Source organism: Lepisma saccharinum, chromosome 3 (genome assembly GCF_977018435.1).
Source record: "Lepisma saccharinum chromosome 3, izLepSacc3.1, whole genome shotgun sequence".
Taxonomy (NCBI): Eukaryota; Metazoa; Arthropoda; class Insecta; order Zygentoma; family Lepismatidae; genus Lepisma; species Lepisma saccharinum.
In genome coordinates, this window is record NC_139231.1 from 28,075,787 (window position 1) to 28,094,986 (window position 19,200).

The 19,200-nt window shown below is 37.9% G+C and overlaps 1 protein-coding gene across 1 annotated transcript in view; it reads right to left on the reverse strand.

The window, feature by feature from the left end:
* LOC145985498 (DNA-dependent protein kinase catalytic subunit-like) overlaps positions 1 to 16,421 on the reverse strand; it is a 53,231-nt gene extending 36,810 nt beyond the window's left edge. The window contains exons 1-2 of the mRNA XM_083119568.1: positions 16,089 to 16,421; positions 11,096 to 11,265 (exon numbers count right to left, since the gene is read on the reverse strand). Coding sequence (XP_082975694.1) covers positions 11,096 to 11,265; positions 16,089 to 16,233 — 315 coding nt within the window. The 5' untranslated portion in view covers positions 16,234 to 16,421. The remainder of the gene's footprint in view (positions 1 to 11,095; positions 11,266 to 16,088) is intronic.
* Between the last annotated feature and the right edge of the window lie 2,779 nt (positions 16,422 to 19,200).

Below are 19,200 nucleotides of genomic sequence, written 5' to 3' on the forward strand. Positions count from 1 at the left end.
ATGATATTTTATCTGAAAAACAAAACTTATCTGAAGTAGATTGCTCCCATAGTGCCAGAGTTATAACAATTTTCCTCCAAAAATGCAAGTTACATATTTTTCGTAAAAATAAAAAATCACATTTTGACTTATTCTTCTACTTGTATGGCACCCAAGAACGTGAAACATGTTTCATTCTCTTGAGAAATGTCCATTCTTTGAAAAGAATACTAAAGTTTGCGCCTTCATCCCAAAATAGTGGGAGAAGAGGGGCAAACTTCAGAGTTTTGTTTTTTCTATTGAAATTCGGGGGTCGCGCCCCCCAAACCCCCTTCCTCGGTCCGGCGTTCTGAATTGTACACGATTGCATGCTATGATATTTTATCTGAAAAACAAAACTTATCTGAAGTAGATTGCTCCCATAGTGCCAGAGTTATAACAATTTTCCTCCAAAAATGCAAGTTACATATTTTTCGTAAAAATAAAAAATCACATTTTGACTTATTCTTCTACTTGTATGGCACCCAAGAACGTGAAACATGTTTCATTCTCTTGAGAAATGTCCATTCTTTGAAAAGAATACTAAAGTTTGCGCCTTCATCCCAAAATAGTGGGAGAAGAGGGGCAAACTTCAGAGTTTTGTTTTTTTTCTATTGAAATTCGGGGGTCGCGCCCCCCAAACCCCCTTCCTCGGTCCGGCGTTCTGAATTGTACACGGTTGCATGCTATGATGTTTTAGCTGCAAAACAAAACTTATCCAAAGTAGATTGCTCCCATAGTGCCCGAGTTATAATAATTTTCCTCCAAAAATGCAAATTACATATATTTTTCGTAAAAAAAATATCACATTTTGGCTTATTATTCAACTTGTATGGCACCCAAGACCATGAAACATGTTTCATTCTCTTGAGAAATGTCCATTCTTTAAAAAGAATACTAAATTTCGCGCCTTCTCCCCAAAATAGTGCGAGAAGAGGGGGCAAACTTCAGATTTTTATGTTTCTTTCATTGAAATTCGGGGGTCGGGCTCCCCCAAACCCCCTTCCTTGGTCAGGCGTTCTGAATTGTACACGGTTGCATGTGCTGATGTTTTAGCTGCAAAAAAAAACTTATCCGAAGTAGATTGCTCCCATAGTGCCCGAGTTATAACAATGTTCTGTTCCCGTGCAGAGTTCCATAACGATATCTTTAAATTAAATAAATAAAAAAAAGTCAATGAAGACGAAATTCCCTGACATTTCCCTGACTATTTTTGACACCTCAAATTCCCTGACTTTTCCCGGTTTTCCAGGTCTGTCGCCACCCTGAATGAATGAATGAATGACTCACTCCCTCCCTTTTTTAAAAATAAAAATTACGTCTTCGTATACCAGTTTTTAAGCAGCTATTATATTCCTCATGCAAATGAAATGTAACATGAAAAACGTTTAGAAAATGTATAAGACTTTTTATGTCTTTTGTGTCTGTTCATTTGTTTTTTAGATAACAATTTACATTTTTATTGAAAAGTATGTATTTACATAAGAGACCAACCTAACAGTTTTATGCCGGCCTCTGTAGCTGAGCGTGTTGGGTGGTCATCTCAACTCGCTTTGATCCAGAGGTCTCGGATTCGAGTCCCGGCGAGGGAATGGGTGTGTTTCAATGTCCGCAACAGACATGTGATGGGTTACAAATAATTTTAGTGTTGACGTACCCATAAAAATAACGAATATTTACAATATTTAACAATTTTTTTTAATTATTTACATAAATGCTAACACAAATCACAGGAAAATAGTTTACTTTTTGTTCTTGCTACAATATTTAACTTTTTAAATATAATTTTGCAATAAAAAAAATAGGATGTACACTAAGATATAAAGTGACATACACAACAAAAACATATGAACATGATTTAAAAATAAAGCAAAAGTTGCTCTACGCAGTGGGTTATTTTTTTATGAACTCATTAACGAGCGGCCTCAGGTCCAAATTATCAAGCCCAGTTTGATGTATGTGGAGTACCGTTGAGCTGCTTAGTCTCTTCTGCCTCATTGTAGATCTCAAATATGTCTTTAGTCGGCGAATAGCACTGAATGACCTTTCGGCTGTGGTTGTCGTCAGTGGCACAGCACGGAGGACCATCATGAATTTGGCAACTTCAGGCAGAAGCTCCTGGAGGGTGCTGTCTTCCAAAAGAAACTTCCTTATGTCACGCATGGTAGTTAGAACCACTTTCTTCTGTTTGGCGATATCACCAAGCATGGACATGTGTATACCGTGTTTGCTATAAGGAGAGCCTATCGGCATCCAAATCTTGGCGAAAGAATTCTCGCGTTTGCTGAAAGTTTGTTGTGCAACTGTTCACAGTTGAGATGCATTCTTTCTCTACGGCTGTTATTTTTTGTAGTCCTGTAGATTCATGTCCTTGTTTAACACATGATTTTGCTGTGTCACACATGTCAGTGTATAATGATTTAAATACTATTTTGGAGTGTAGAACTTGTGATGTTTGGCAGCATCAGGATTTTCAAGTCTCTTAGGGACGTGACGTTGCCGGGGCAATTCTGGCTCATCAACTAGGCTCGGTTTGCTCTCTGTGCATTTCAGTCAGAACTGCTCAAAACACATTCGCCTTTCTTGAAAGATGTCAGTCAAGTATTTTAGTTTTGATTCCACTTCTGTAGCACCAATGCGTGGAGACTGAATCTTACAGTTTACCTCTTCTATTGGACCCATTACATGGCAGTAGAGGGAGAGAAAGAAAAATGTCTTGAAGTGAAGCACATTTTGATGCTGCGTCAGTAGAATCTTCTTCAGAAAATTTCTCAAGAAAATTGAGAAGGTTTTCATAGTTCCTTAAGATCTGTTGCACACTGGAGGCTCTCAACGTCCACCGACGAGGGCAAAGTGGTCGCAGTCCAGTATGGCCAGCCTTCTCATTCACATCAATAATACTATTAAATATTTGCATTCTTTTAGGGGATTCCCAAACAGTCTTTAACAAGTCGTTGGCTAATTTGATTCTGTCATTGATTAATATATGTATAATAGTAAATAATAATTATATACTTAGTATATATTAATAAGTCATGTGTTTTGCTGTCTCCGATCATAGCACCCCAAAGTTGATGATTTAGCGGTCTCAGCCCCCACAAAGTTGATGGTCTAGAATATTTCAAATGTGTATTTAAAGTTAAGTTCATGTGACACAATTCAGAGAACTTTACAAAAGAAGAAAAATAATACATTAGATCCTCTTAGGCAAAATTATTTGGGGGGCTCTGCTCCACATCATTAACATTGGGGGGGCTCGAGCCCCCTAAGCCCCATGGAGTCGGTGCCTATGCCAGGATTCGAACCCGGAACCCCTGGTGTCGTAGAACGATGTGCTAACCACTCCGCCACGGGGGGCCGGCAATACATTGTTTTTATTATAACATTTATTAACAATAGTAATCTAATAATATAAACTGTTTATATTTTCGCTGGATGTGACACTAATTAGTTTAAAACAGAGCACGAATTAAACATTTCTTCAGTTTGCCCAGTCAGTGATCACAACAGGTTCATTGAATGGACAGTGTTCCATAAGATATACACATATCATTCTGATCATGTACAATTAACTACACGTATGCTAAAATTGTAGTTTTAGAACTTTGCTTTTACAATGAACAACGCTCACACTGGAAGAGCAAAGTTGTGCGTTACTGAATTAGTAGTCTTCCTGTATTATTTTCTGCAGATAAAGTATATTTCGTGGTGAAGAGTAATGAATGGGATGATGAGAACAGACATTGCCATCTACACCGCAGGGAACGGGGTAGACTGGTTTTTCTCGAGGTACATTTTTATTTTTCTTGCTTAAGTAACAGTTTCTTATGTAGATATACCGGGTGGGCCAGACTCAATTAGGCAGCTTTTGATTAGATGTTATTTTTATTTTTTATTTTTTATTGACAAATGTTAACAATTCCAATGGCTACAAAATTGTTACAAAAATGGAATCACACACACGTAAGTCATTGATTTTTAAGATAGTGGTCGACCTGGGCACCATCTAAGTCAACACAGGCTTGTAGACGCAAAGCAACATTTTCACACGCCTTCCTACACATGTTAACCGGAACATTCTTGAACTCGTGAACAATTACCTCACGCATATGTTGCTCACTGTCAACGGGATTAGCGTACACCTTGTATTTGAGGTAGTGGCCGCGGTGGCTCAGTCGGTAACGCATCTGACTACCATGCTAAAGGTCCCGGGTTCGATCCCCGGCCGGTTCAAATCCGGGAACTTTTCTAACGTTGGAAGCGGCCCCGGCGCCCACCCTGTATTCTATTCCAATTTTTGCTTATTTGAAGTACAAATAACAAGAAAAGAAAAAAATTCTGACAAACAGGTAGAAAATTACTGGGCTACAAAAAATCATACACGGACACAAACAATGAGCTTCTTAAAAATTCATGAACAGCAGTGCACGTAGATACACTATGTAATACAATAAGAACAAATACATGACAACGAAACTCTCACAATAACTGGAAAGCGCCCTGTTTCTGTACATTACGTTACATAAGCTAATAATACTTTGCGAACAATTTATATGACAAAATCAGTCTCAAAGGTAAACATATTCTCTGTTGCTATACAAGATGCCTCCTGTGCACTGCAATACATAAATAAGATCAAATTCATGAAGAAAGTAGCTTCTAAATACTTACAAAAGTGAAATCTGTTGCTGTATGTTATGTGTAGGCCTCCCAGAAATAACTACTTCCAACTATGCCACAAACAGTGCATACGTTACATACAAAGGTTACCTCGTTTAGAAAGATTCTCCTTCTTGATCAGTTTGCCGGTGATTTTTTCTTCCCATCTGACGTCTTCGCCTTCCTTCTGTTTTGGGCTTGGATTATTCTCGTGGGATTTCGAATCTGCATTGAGCGTGTGTGCCATGGATAGACAAGTTCTGGTAGTAGACACTCAACATAGAATTGTTGTAGCTGCATTTCCATATTCTTCTTCCAGAATTGATCATATCTCTGGATGTATTATATTTTAACACCTTTCTGTGTCCACAGACACAAGATACAGTACCTTCTCAGTGTAATAATTACTATTAGCCTACACTTGGTAATAGTAATTATGTGTGGTGTTCACGATATTGGCATTAAGCTCTTCGTCAAATTTCCAGAAAGTTACTTTCTTCGTCTTGATGGCATGTGCAGGTGTTACATGTTTGTCAGAAAAGGGACACTTAATTTCGATAATTGCATAACGAAATAAATGTTAGATACAGTGAAGTTTCTGATTAATATTGTACACATATTGTTATGAGTTGTTGTATGCATAAACCTTATTTGCAATATCATTCAAAGCCTTACGATCCCAATATAATCCTTGCCTTCCAATAAGTTCATTAATGCTAAACGAGTATTGTTACTCCCTCTGTCCCATAATTATTGTCCGGTACACCTTTGTTTGTTGTCTCATAATGATTGCCCGATATTCAAACTGTGACATTGGTGTATACAGAAGAACATGAAACACGGGAATGAGTCATACAACTTTATTACTCAAGGATCAGTACAAATTGTGCTTTCCATCTGCCTCTTCGTCTGTCATTCCTGTACTACAATTTTGGCATACCGGACTATAATTATGGGACAGAGGGAGTATTATTTTATTGGTAATCTTTTCGTTTGGGGGAGGGGTCCAGACGCCCTAAATAAATCCTTTATGTCTTTCAAAGCCGTATGATGTCAATCCTATTCATTGCCTTTCAGAGTTAAAATAGTAGTACTTGAGAAGTATTTCGGGTGCTATACTTCAAAGCCGTATCATATTTATAGCTATAATCCTTCCCTCCAATACGCGTTCAGAGGAAATTATCCATCGAATATGCAAAAATTGCTAAAGAAGTATATTTACATTATTTAATTTTAGTACTTCATAATACTTTCGGGGGGTCCTGGCCCCCAGCAAACTTGTTCTACGTATTATAGCGTAATATTTGCCAAGGAGACCGGTTTAATTGAATTACTCACAATAACGTTACTGGTTTACGTACGTACAATGTAAACGTCTAATGGGAAGCGATAAACACTTCCCCATTTGATGATGTATAAATGGATAGGTTTTATTTATATTTCATTCTTAACCCTTCCACAATACGTGAACGTCTGTGTAGTTATTTTGCCGGCGATTTTGTAGCGCTTGAAACTTCATTGTTGTTTCTGCCGCAGACGATTTTCTCGGAGCCCACATCTTATGCCAAACACACTTGCTGCCGTCACCCATATTTTGCAATTGAACACGTCCAGTTGACGCATGCACACTTCCCTGTCTCTTGCGATCGTGTTTTGTCTTCACGAGCTTTTTTGTTGTATCCCTCCGTGTTCTACTGTGGGTGGGGTTTAGAACGCTTCTAACTATCTGCACGAGATGTCGCTACAGTGCAGGGACACTTTTACGTATTGCAAGGGTTTCATTTTCCTCAAACAGTCTCAAAATAGGAAAACTGACTTCTAGAGTGATTATGTTAATGTCAAGTACAATGAACATTGCATGACCCCAACAAAACAGTTTTCCATAATCTTGTGTATTAACGAGATAATTGCATGTGAAAATCACGGTTTTTCCCATATTTATGCCCAATTTACTTATTAAGCAGGGTCTTTTTCAAAATTTGGGCTTTGTAGGAATTACGCAGCCATATTTTCTGAAGGATAGAAAACAAACCCCGAGGTCCTATCTTTGCTCGTAACTGAAAAATCTGTACAAAACGGAACGTCTGCACTGCACGTTTTCATCAATGTATGAAGGAGCCTTAACCCATCCGCTTACCTAGTCGTCGAATCGACGGCCTGACTGGACGTTCACTTCCCATACCTAGTCGTCGAATCGACGGGTTCCTGATTTTCATCACGTAGTTTCTTTTTCATTCAATAGATGGCAGAGGTTGTATGATCTTTCAAATCTATGACGTGTATGTTTGTGCTGCTAAGTTTTTCATACCATTTCAAGCATGTTTTGTTCAGTCATTTCTCATGTAAACAAACCTTCATTTGTTACGTCTTGCAAACATGTTGCATATGAATGTTGTAGAAGATTCTGCAATTGAAAAGTTTCTTTTCGATAGCGATGAAGAGGAAAATGTGGAATTTGGAAGTGGAGATGAACACAGGGGTTCATTTTGTGTTAGTGAAATTGAAGAATGTTGTGAAAGTGAGGAAGAGGTGGCTCTGGCAGAAAAAATATAAAAGGTTGAGGAATGGAAATGGAATGCAAAGATGTGTGTGATCAAATTTATTAGGTGAGTTTCTAATTATCTTTCAATTAAACTGCATATGTGCATACTTATTACTATACTTAAACTTCAATATATAAAATTTTCACGTAAATTGCTTGGATAGTTTTCACAATATTTGACATCTTGTCTTGTTGTGCAACCTTCACGGGAGATAACCAAATTTAAATGGTATTTCATGGCAAAAAAATTGGCATTTAAATGGTATGCGGATGGGTTAAACTACATTTTTGGAGATTAAGAAAAGACACACTAGAATTTTAGGGCTTCACTTACGCTATAATTTGACAATAAATGTTTTGAAATATAGTGCACGTTTGAGGATCGTTGTGGATCAAATTGGAGGTCACCTATGTTTTGACCATGGAAATTGTCATTCTCATAGCAGCCAGATATTTTCAAAGATGTATTCCATTTAGATGAAATCAGTCAGACAATACAGAAAACTTATAATTTGGCATGGTTAATACATGGAGGTATTTTTGCTTCAAACACCCAGAAAAAATAAATTGGAAAACAGTAAACACAAATGTGATAAAATGTGAACAAACTGTATTGAAAGAGATTTAAAACATTGTGTTACATAGTATTTTTGAATTATTTAATGGTCTATGGCATATGAAATAAATGAGACAAAAAACGAGTTTGTAGCTTTAGCATAATTCATTCCAACATAGGCACAACACTGCATTCACAAAATAATTTGTTTTGTTTCATAAACTGAAGTTCAGAATGGTTTTGATTGATTTGCTTTATTTTACTTCGCTTTTTGTGCCACTTTTGGGCAATTTGCGAAGATGGGGATGAGTGATGATGATATGATGAAATTGATGAATGGACACTCACAAACATCCATGCCCTGGCTGGGATCTGAACCCAGAAACCATTGCATCATAGTGCAATGTGCTAACTGCTAACCTCTCTGCCACGGGGGTTTGTGAAGTTCAAAATGTAATATTCACTAATCATATTAACTAAAAATGTGCTTAATCTTGAAAAACAAACTTTAACATGTCTAAATTTGACTATCATTATGTAGGAAGAAGGTAGCAAACCTGATTGATAAAATTAAGTCTGTAAAAAGTTACAGTTATTGCTTTTTCTTCTAGGAAGAAAGGTTCAGGCACTATTTAAGTTCATATGTTACCGTGTTGTTTGTTAATGTGTTCATCATAAAAACTATTCAAAATTGTTATTATGTTCATAAACGATGATGCATCCAAGCATACACACGCACACATCATTTCTCTTTCGTTTCACTGGTTGATTGGTTGATTTGCTTTATTTTACTCCTCTTTTCTGCAACATTTGGCTAATCGCAAAGATGAGAACAAGTGATGATATGATGAAGGGACACAAAGAATACCCATGCCCAAACTGGGATTCGAACCCAGGACTTCTGGGATTGTAGGTATTTCTCTTGTTAAAATAAAATGTTACTAGTCCTCACCTATAATAAGATGCCAGTATGGAGTACCATTGTTGACTACCAGGAAAAAAAGAACACTGGTCATAACACATTTTGTACCCCCACCCTCTGTAGACTGATTCTTGGATATGCCAAAGTGTATGTGCCTCCTCAGGGAATGCAACCCTGAAAACTGATCACAAAGCAACAGCATTAAGTATCTCCTGGAAGAATAGAACAAACTGTTGGACGAATATTTTAGAACAGATTATGTTAACAGAATTGTTAAATAGTTTTTGATTCAATCAACTATTCCCTGTCACAGTTATTTCTGAAGCAGGGTGTGCATAGCATCACAGAAGGGGAGGAAATAGAGTGGGCAGAGCGAAGCAGTACATGCTGCTATGAAGGCTGGTAACTGCAGTCGTTTGCCCCCTCCAGGCAATCATTTCTCTCTCTGGTGTTCATTGGTGGAGCCATCTCGCATTAATACTTGCGCAGAGACTTGTTTTCATTCGCTTGTTCCAGAGATAGTGCCGAAGGGAACTACTTTGAAGGTGATTGGCAGAACTTATGAGTCCAGCACGTTTTTATTTTTGTCGCACCTCGTATTAAACAGAAATTCCTCAAACGACACATTTATCTTAATATTCTAATTATGTACGTGACTAAATGTTAACTCTCAATCAATCCATTAATATAGTAATTACATCACATTCTAAAGATAATATCCTGCTCTGGGAATCTGACATTAAGGTTTGATTGATTTATTCATTTGAAAATTGTGGGTGTGTCAGCACTTAGGCTAATTTGCACATGTCGCATTATACAGGGCCCAGCCCCTTACCATAACTCAAAGATGCACACAACTGAGGGCTAAAATATCCCTACCTGGGTTAAAAGCTGAGGATGTAAAGGGGCACTCAGAAAATAAAACACACACAGCCCTATAGATGATTATACTGGCCGTTGGTCCAGATGCTAGTGTCATTGGCCTGCAAAAAACAGTTCCTGGGGTTGTACTACATGAAAGTGAGATTGACATTTGGGTGCCTTACCAGATCATCCTCAGAAAATGAAGAGTCTGTTTGCATGGAACCACAGGGTAATGCATTCATGGAGGCAAGGCGGTTTTCATTTAATTGATGATAATGGGTACTTTCTTATTTTCCAATTCCTTTATCTCGATGCCTAGTATTAATTACAAGGCAACGACCTTACCATTATACACATCTCGTTGTGATGCCAGAGGTCCCGGGTTGAACCACTATATGTCTCCACTGCACGCTGTTGTCAAGGCACGATAGTACAGATCCCACTTTAAAGTGTAGAACAAGTGCCAATTTGCATACGTAAGCATACAGTGGGCCTAAAACGAAACTTTGTCATAGCGAAATAACATATCCCACTAAACAATCCAGTGCAATGCTGCACGAAACAGTGAGCACTAACAGTGTGGAGGGACCCTAACATGGAGTTTCTACGATACAAGTGCAAAGAAAAACCACCAAACTTTCTATGAGTAATTCCAATGTTTTCCTACCTGTATAAAACCAGGTGTGTAAATAGAAAACACCACACAAATAATTAAAAGGCCATCATATTGCCAACATTATCAAGGTAAACAATGACTAAAAACAGTTAAGATGGAGAGAGGAAGCAGTACATTGGTTGCCAGTGTAAGAGTGTTTGCACACGCACCGATAAAATCGGTTTGATTTTGTGTTTTAAGTTCACATTATGCACAGATAGGCTAATTGGAACTGGACCTACAGTTTAAAGTGGGATCCGATCCATTATGTGCCTCCACCAATAAAATTAGTATTGACACTGATATTGTCAGCACAAGAAATCAACGGTGGTTAGTGGCACAGCCGCACATGTGGCCCTGCACAATACATTTTCCGGAACGACCATTTACAGCTCGGTGTGCAATGGAAGCTCCCCTCAACAAATGGGCAGTCAGACCAACCCCTGCTGAACTTCAGTTAATGGACAAGAGGACACAGACCCCCCCAGTCATAACTTTTAGCTATCTCAAGGAGGAACTTGTTTTGTAAAGTGGAGGCAGGTCCATCTGTGCTTTCAGGCTTCATCGATCACTTCATGTGCCCCTCCAAGGTATCGGCGAGAACACTGATTGTATCGGTGCATGTGCAAATTTTGTGTTGGTGCCATCAAGTATAACGACTCCCTATAAAACACTGGCACATGTGCAAGCGCTCTAAGCATGAAACAAAAAGAAGATTAACCTGGTCATGATCATTAAGCCTCATTCTGACACAGGAAGAGGATGAAATTTGAAAAACATTAATTCACACTGCTATCTCTTTCAGTAACAATTACAATATTAATGATGTACCTAACAAGCACAATTGTTTAGCACAATACTTCTTAAATGTACACTTGCCTTGATTTCAACTACATATTGGTCTAGCTTTGTTGATTGTTTTGCAATCAAGCTATTAATAAGTTTGAAAGCTTCACTTTTAGCATCTTTGCATTGCTTATCATAGATTGTCTTCTCCAGGTATTTCAGAACACCTTTGTCTTTATCAAACACTGAACTCACAGCAAATTCTGAAAAGAAAAAATGGTACAAAAGAATAAACAAAAATTACAAGCTTATTGAATATTAGAAATGCAATCATCTTAAAACAAATAAAGATAAATAAAGAAATTCTGATTATAAATTTGTAAATAAAATGCTATAATGATATTGATTTTTTTAGTATAAGTATTTGTCTTATTTTTTTATGTTGCTATTTACAACTAATCATGGCTACAAAGATGAATGATGATTAGATGAAATGGATGAAGAGACTCCCCAAGACACACTAAAATGCAGGCCACAACTTGAACCTGGAACATATTGTCGCAAGATCGTGAGTCAATTGGTAAATGAGCTCAGCCATCAATGCTGCTGTATAATGACATTACACATACCCACACTTCCCAAGGTGTTGGTAACCCTCCATACAACCATGAGAAAGTGGATTTTAACATGGTTCATGATGAGTGTCTCTCATATGAATATCTGTCATCATTTTTAGCTCACGGAGATGTGTTAAAACCAAGTAATTATTAATTTTATGTGGCATCATTTATGTCATCAACTCATTATGATGTTGCCAACACCGAGAGATGTGTACAACTGCATGTGGAGAGTTACTTGTTCAGTGTCAGGGACGGCGCCAGAAATTTTCGACACGGTGGGCAGAAGCTCCTTATTGATAGATTAGGGTGGGCAGTATAAATGTAAGACCACATATAGTATATATGTGTATGTATCCCCCTCTCTCTTACACTCCCGATTTTTCTCTTACTTCTTTTCGCTTTCCATTTCTTGTTTTCCTCTTTATCTTTTCTAATCTATTGTCGCATCTTGTTCCATTTCCTTTCGCTTTGTCTCTGATGGACACAATTATTTCAAGGAAGTGTTTACCCATGCACAGCTATACATTCTAATCACATTATTTCATGCATGTTAATACAGTTAAATAAATATGAATTAGGTTCAAGCTTGTGTTGCAAATACAAGGCACATACTTGATTTTATGTATTCGGCGACAATGATAGAAAGTGCGATGGTAGACAATCGTGAAGTTTCTCGTAATTTAAATGCATGTTCCTGAGCATAGTATTTTCATCATATGAGTTCTTGACTGAAAGGGTTTTCTTACTCCTTGAGGGTCACTTTTCTTAGCATACAAGGTTTGTACAACTGACAAATTTATCTGAATGTTTGTACGAGGGATGATTGGAAAAAAGGTTACAAAGCATATAACTTTTGTTTTATTCACTGTAACATAACGAAAATTTATGTGTAAATTAATAACATGTTTGTCTTGTTGCGAGTTTGAGGACTTCGGATTCTGACCATGTATACCCGAGAAGCAGACATTTAAAATGGTGACTCGTCTAGAAAATTGGTCAAGAGTAGAAGTGAGGGCAGTGGTGCGGTTTCTGTGGGCCAAAAACACTACACTGCTGACATTCATAGGCAGATTGTGGAGGTGTATGGGGAGGGGACAATTTCAAGGCAACATGTAGCGAAGTGGTGTCGTGCCTTCAAAGAAGGACGGACCAGTATTGTTAATGACAACCCTGGACACATCGGTAGGCCCAGTACCTCAACCACTGACGTGAACTGTGCTCTTGTGGATGAGTGTATTCGTGAGGACAGAAGAAGAACATTTCGCTCAATATCAGCTGAGCTGGGACTACCATTTGGTTGGCTGGCCACCATTATCTGACATGTGATGATGTCAAAAGAGCTGCCTCACGGTGGCTACAAGAACTTGACGCGGATTTCTGTGCAACCGGTATGGAAAACCTCATCTACCGTTGTGACAAGTGCTTGAACAAAAAAGGTGATTACATCGAGGACTAGTGTTGAGTGCCCTCCATCATCAGGTGTGTTGATCTTCCAGCTATGTCTAACACATATGCCATAATAGGCTTTGTAACCTTTTTTTCCGATCATCCCTCGTAGTAGCAGCGAATTGGGTGGCAACATTTGAGGGGCAAGAACAATATACTTTATTTTGGTAGAAAAGGCTTAGTGTAAAGAGGCCATAGTGTGGGGGCAAAAAGTGGCAAAATGTGACGGGGGAACTGCATCGCCCACTTCCTGGTCCTTCTAATCGCCGGCACTGAATGTTTGGATTAAAATAAACGTCTTATTATGAATTATTTAAAACACAGAAGGAAAACAAATTCTTTGTTCATTGTCCATGAAGTATTCCTAGGCTATTTTGACAAAATATCACTCATAAATAATAAACAAGTAAGATTGAAAAATCTGTTCAGAATTGAAGAGATTATTAGCTAAGTTGCTATTCATTTTCTGAACTGTCATGTTACTAATGCGGGAGAAACAATACACGTATGGTTACATGAACATATTTTTTGAGGTAACAAAATTATTTAGGACACAAGGAATTCATCAAAGTTGATCACCGTGACAGTAACAATTCATCTATTTTTCATAGATGACTTGGGTTGTAAGGTGTGACCATTTTGAACAGACTAGAATGTCAACCTCTACCCTGTGCAGCATACACTGGAAACTTTCTTTCAGGGCAACGAGTCCCTGACGCTTGGAACCACTGTCGAAGTAATAATTTATGAGGGTTTGTATTTTGACTGTCAGCATGTGTTTGTTTTCGCCCCTTCGTTACTTTCATCTAATCACCATCGTCGTCATTATCAAAATTAGCAGAAAAATGACTTAAAATGAAACAAATCAACCACAACTTACTCTTCCAAAAATGGAGTTTCATTAGTCCATAGCTCTTAGAAAGTTGAGGTGGTAGTTTCAATGCACCGCGATTCATTAGTGGATCAAGGCAGCTAATTATGTGAACAATGACGTTTTCCGAAAGTCTCAAATATTTGTCTCAGGCAATCACACCCTTAAAATGGACGCATCTTCTGTGGTGATAAAATGCCACGTTTGGTGCGAGTTCTTTCTATATATTTTCCCCCAATGGCATAACGCTGTCGCATTATAATGAAGAGGTCCTGTGTGGAAGCACAACGCACACAGATTCGAACTATACAAGTTAAACCGTAGGTTTAGTCCCGATTAGCTTATCTGAGCATAAAACTGGGCTTAAAAACAAACTAACAAAATAGTCTTCTGGATACTTCGAGCCATATTTTTTTTTTCTTTACTTCAACTGCATCTACAGTCTGTTGATATTTTCGGTTGATTAATGTGGCAAAATTTGTGTGGGACGAGGATTTCTAAATAGGATAAGCCACTCATTAGTAATTCAATAATTCTGTAGGTTTTTCCATACATAACTGGTTTATTAAAATTTATTCACTTCAGTATTGTAGTGATTATTGTGATTCCTTCTTATTAGTAGAATGAATATAAAGTTGATATTTCTCATACCATATTGATATTTGAAGATAACAGGTATATAAACATTGTAATGAAATAAAAAAAGGGACACTTCTGGAATTTCAATGCAGAGCTAATTAAAACTATATTATACTCTCTAATACTTAAACCTGAAGGTTTATGGTTGCAGCAACACAAGACATCCATCTGTCCCTATTTGGGGCAAGATCAATCCAATCTTTCCCATCCTTACCGATTTCTTTTAGGTCCATCTCAACGTTATCCCTCCATCCTCGTCTTGGCCTTCCTACTGGTCTCTTACCATCAGGTTTCCCAACAAGAATCCTGTAAACCATTCTTTCCTCTGCCATATTTGTGTCACATGGCCTGCCCATCTAAGTCTTCTTCTTTAAATTATTCTAATAATAATTAAAAAGTCGAAATAATGTATTGTGTTGCCGAAGGAAGTTACGCTAAGATGTTCTTATTTGTTTATTTAGAGATTATTTTAAAAATCCCCAGGCTGGGACCTAATCTATCAATATGGAGCTTCTGCCCACACTGTCGAAAATTTCTGGCACCGCCCCTGGGCGTGAATTAATGTTTTAGAAAATAAAGCAATGGTACTAGTTTACTATCCTTCGGACAGATTTCTACAGACGAAACTACTTATCGTAATAAGTTCCTGTAGTATTGTCTAACATCAGGAAGGTGTTTTGTGTGAAATTCAGGTAAGTTTTCCATATCCTGGAAACGGATTTCTTAAACTTTAAAAGTTTGGGTCTCATTTGGGGGTAGGTGACTCCGGCCAATTTCTAACATGCCTTAAACAGGGAGTCTATAGAAAAAGACGGGGAGCCGGAGCGGAGGCAGGGCCACGTTAGCGGTTGGGGGCAGTAGGTCAATTACCCCAGGGGCGGAGCCCGGAATTGGTGGGAAATTTTAGTCAAACATTTGAAACGAAAATAATTTTTTGGTTTAAATTTTGCACCTATTCCGGGATGGATAGCCCCAGAAACCATTCACGGAATGTTCCGCGAAGCAGATAGGTAAGTACAAATGTCAAAAATTGACGAAACTCAGAAGTTATAGGTGTCCGAAAGATAGTAAACATTTACCAAAGCAATTTTCTTACATGTATAGTGGTGCACAACTGAAGCAGAGCATGTTAGTTACGCTCCTGATGCAGAAGTAATGGTGCAGCCAGAGTTTCAGGTTCAAGCCCTGAACACTGTGAGCAAACAATATCATAATTACAATGCTAAGGTGTAAGGACGTCGGTGATGTTACCACTGAATTGAAATCGGAAGTAAGTGACATGAACGTGTCTAACCTACTCAAATAATTTGCACGAAGGACATAGTAATCAGAAAACCTGTTCTACATGTTCTTATAGACATGTAAAGAATTTCATTCGTGTAGAAAACATACACGTTTAGTAACAATACCTGAATTAAAACATTCGGAATTTGGATTACCCAATCCCCTTGTCGATTACAATGTGCGCCAAGTTGATTTAAAAAATAAAAAATACATTCTAGATTCTTACCAAGCTGTGCATTCGTGACTTCATATTCAAAATATTTGGCTATGTTAGAGATGTGATATTTGGCATCAAGATAATTACAGTTCCTATTATCATGTTTGCGAATGACTTCTTCTAAGTTCAAAACGCAGCTCTCTAGTTCACTCATGTTTCTAGCTATGAGGGTTTTGCTTGAATTTACTCGTTATGCACAATTCTCAGATATATATTTACTGCATCTCCTCTTGCCATGCCAAACGCTGCCATCACTCGATCGAATGGATAACAAAGCATTTCTAACATCAATGAATCACAAAAATATCGCCATCTCTCCGATTTTCCCGGCCCGAACGAATTATGACGTAATCTATGAAGGGGAATGCCTTCGTAGTTGGTGCTGTATAAAATATTTGAACAAATTGATAGAACGGTAATTTTTTTGTGAAAATAATTCGTTGCTTAAATTTATTGATCAATGGCAAAATTTGGCATGTATTTCGAAAAATAATGAAGAATATATTCTTTCTTAAAGCATGATTGCATATTGAATGAATTTTAATTCTGAACACGCTGTGTATAGTCATAGAATAGTTAGGTAATAGAAGTGGAAGCTACATTTAAACCTCGCTGCGCTTTGAAATTGCATTTCCATCGGTGGCCAGTAGATGGCGCGGCCGTCTTCTTTTGCTGCTCGCAGTAAATAGGGGGGGAGATTCATTGTCCCACTGGAGTGTCCTTCACCACAGAAAGGACAGGGGTGGGTTGTGAAACAGGTTTTCTGAAAACGAGGGGGAATATATGTCTTTTTCTGATTTCATGCAGTTCGTGAATTTACGGAATGAGGACTTTGCCAGGCAGCTACATACCCTACCATGGCGCGAAATCATTGAAGATTGATTTTTTTTCAGGGGGGGGGGCGCAAGAAGATTGTGGTCTACACAGACATACACAAACTATACATATATATTATGTATGTGCATGAAACTTTTCAAATTTTCTACCAAGCATCTGAGAAGAAAGAGCCTATATGATTAATATTTATAATGTTATTAAATATAAATTTAAATTACTAAACATGTAAAAATACATTAGTATTTAATACATATAAGGGAATTTATTTGATATTTTTTATGTATCAGATATTTATAACTGCCTTCTCGATTGCGCCGTGAATACGTTTTCGCCTTGCAATCAAGGAGTCCCGGGTTCGATACCTGGTGGACAGGCACGTATCCAAGGAGGGGGCTTAGGGGGCTCGAGCCCCCCCCCCCCCGAAAGTTTTCAGTTTACCCTAGATAAAATGAGGTTTTTGGTTCCTTGTGGTGTGAAATAAAATAAAATAAGGATAATTTAAGAAGATAATTAATTATGGAAGAAAGACGGAGAATGTTCTGTAACTATATTATTGATAATAGCTCGTATCCAAGTTGGGAATCAGGGGGATCGAGCCTCCTTCCCCAGGAAATTTTCAGTTTACACTAGATAAAATTAGGTTTTTGGCTTCTTGAATAATGTGACAATTATTTAAGGAGAGAAATAATTATCGAGGCAAGACGGGGAATGTTCTATAACCCTGTTAATAGCGCGTATCCAAGGTGGGGATCATGGGCTCGAGCCCCCTTCCCAGGAAATTTTTTAGTTTACACTAGATAAAATTAGGCTATTGGCTTTTTGGATTATGTGACGATAATTTGAGGAGAAAAATAATTATCGAGGCAAGACTGAGAACGTTCTATAACATTGTTATTGTTAATAGCACGTATCCAAGATGGGGATCAGCGGGCTCGAGCCCCCGTCAGTAAAATTTTTCACATTTCGTTAGGTTATTGGAGATTTAATAATATGATGATAATTTAAGAGTAATAATTATAGAGGCAAGACGGAGAATGTTCTATAACCTTATTATTGTTAATATCATGTATCCAAGGTGGGGATCAGAGGGCTCGAGCCGGCCCTTAAGGAAATTTTTCAGTTTACACTGCATAAAATTATGTTTTTGTCTTCTTGAATAATGTGACGATTCAAGGAGATACATAATTATAAAGACAAGACGGAGAATGTTCTATAACCCTGTTATTGTCAATTGCATGTATCCAAGGTGGGGATCAGGGTACTTGAGCCCCCCTCCCACACACATACACACAAACAGGAAATGTTCAGTTTACACTACATAAAATTATGTTTTTGTATTCTTGAATACTGTGACGATAATTGAAGGAGATTCTTAATTATAAAGACGGAGAATGTTCTATATAACCCTTTTGTTGATAATATTGCACGTAAACCATTCTTGTGCTTTTGGTGTTGTCGCAGCAAACTTTTTGGAAGCTGCACAACAAAGGTAGCTCCACACGTAGGACGATTCGTTGTAATTTTTAATCTCTGGAAAGCACGAGAGGGAACGTTCTTGAATAAGAGGAGTCGAACTACTGGCCATATTAACGAATCGTTTTATCTGCGGAACGTTCTAGAATATAATGAGGATATAAATATGCGGCTTCAATTTACCAGTTGATTTGTACAACAGAATCGGTTAATGAGACTTCAGAATTTCCAGAGTATGGCAATTCATACAGTCGATTAGTGATCTGTGAGTGTCCATTGCTTGCTTTGTAAGATCTAGTGATTCGAAAATAAAAAAGACTGAATATCGTAAAGTAACGAAGTCTACTAGTGCGGGTACAAAGCTGAAGACATTGACGACAGCGGAACTTTCGGAGCCTCAGTGTAGTGCAGCTAGTTCAGGTCGAGGGCCGAAGAGATCGAAGGTGTCTCTCTCTCTAAAGCGAATATTTCAGAGGTTTATTAAAACAGAAATATGCTTCACAGATCAACTGAAAATCAAAGTTTTGAGTGATGATTTAGTTGTGCCCGAACAAAATTTCATGTATGCAGTCCGAGAATTTCATGGCATAAAAGAAATAAATTTGTTTAAGCCTACTGGGTTCACACACACACAAATACTTAACTACCATGAAGGGACAGCCGAAAATTTCATGAATGTCGAGAAGAGAAACAAGAAGATGTTGCCTATGTAGTTATTTTAAGGGAAATTGCAGGCTCTACCAGTACCCGAATCAGGGCTCTGGCACACCATGCCATTGCTCTACCAACTGATCCACGAGCCACCCTTGAC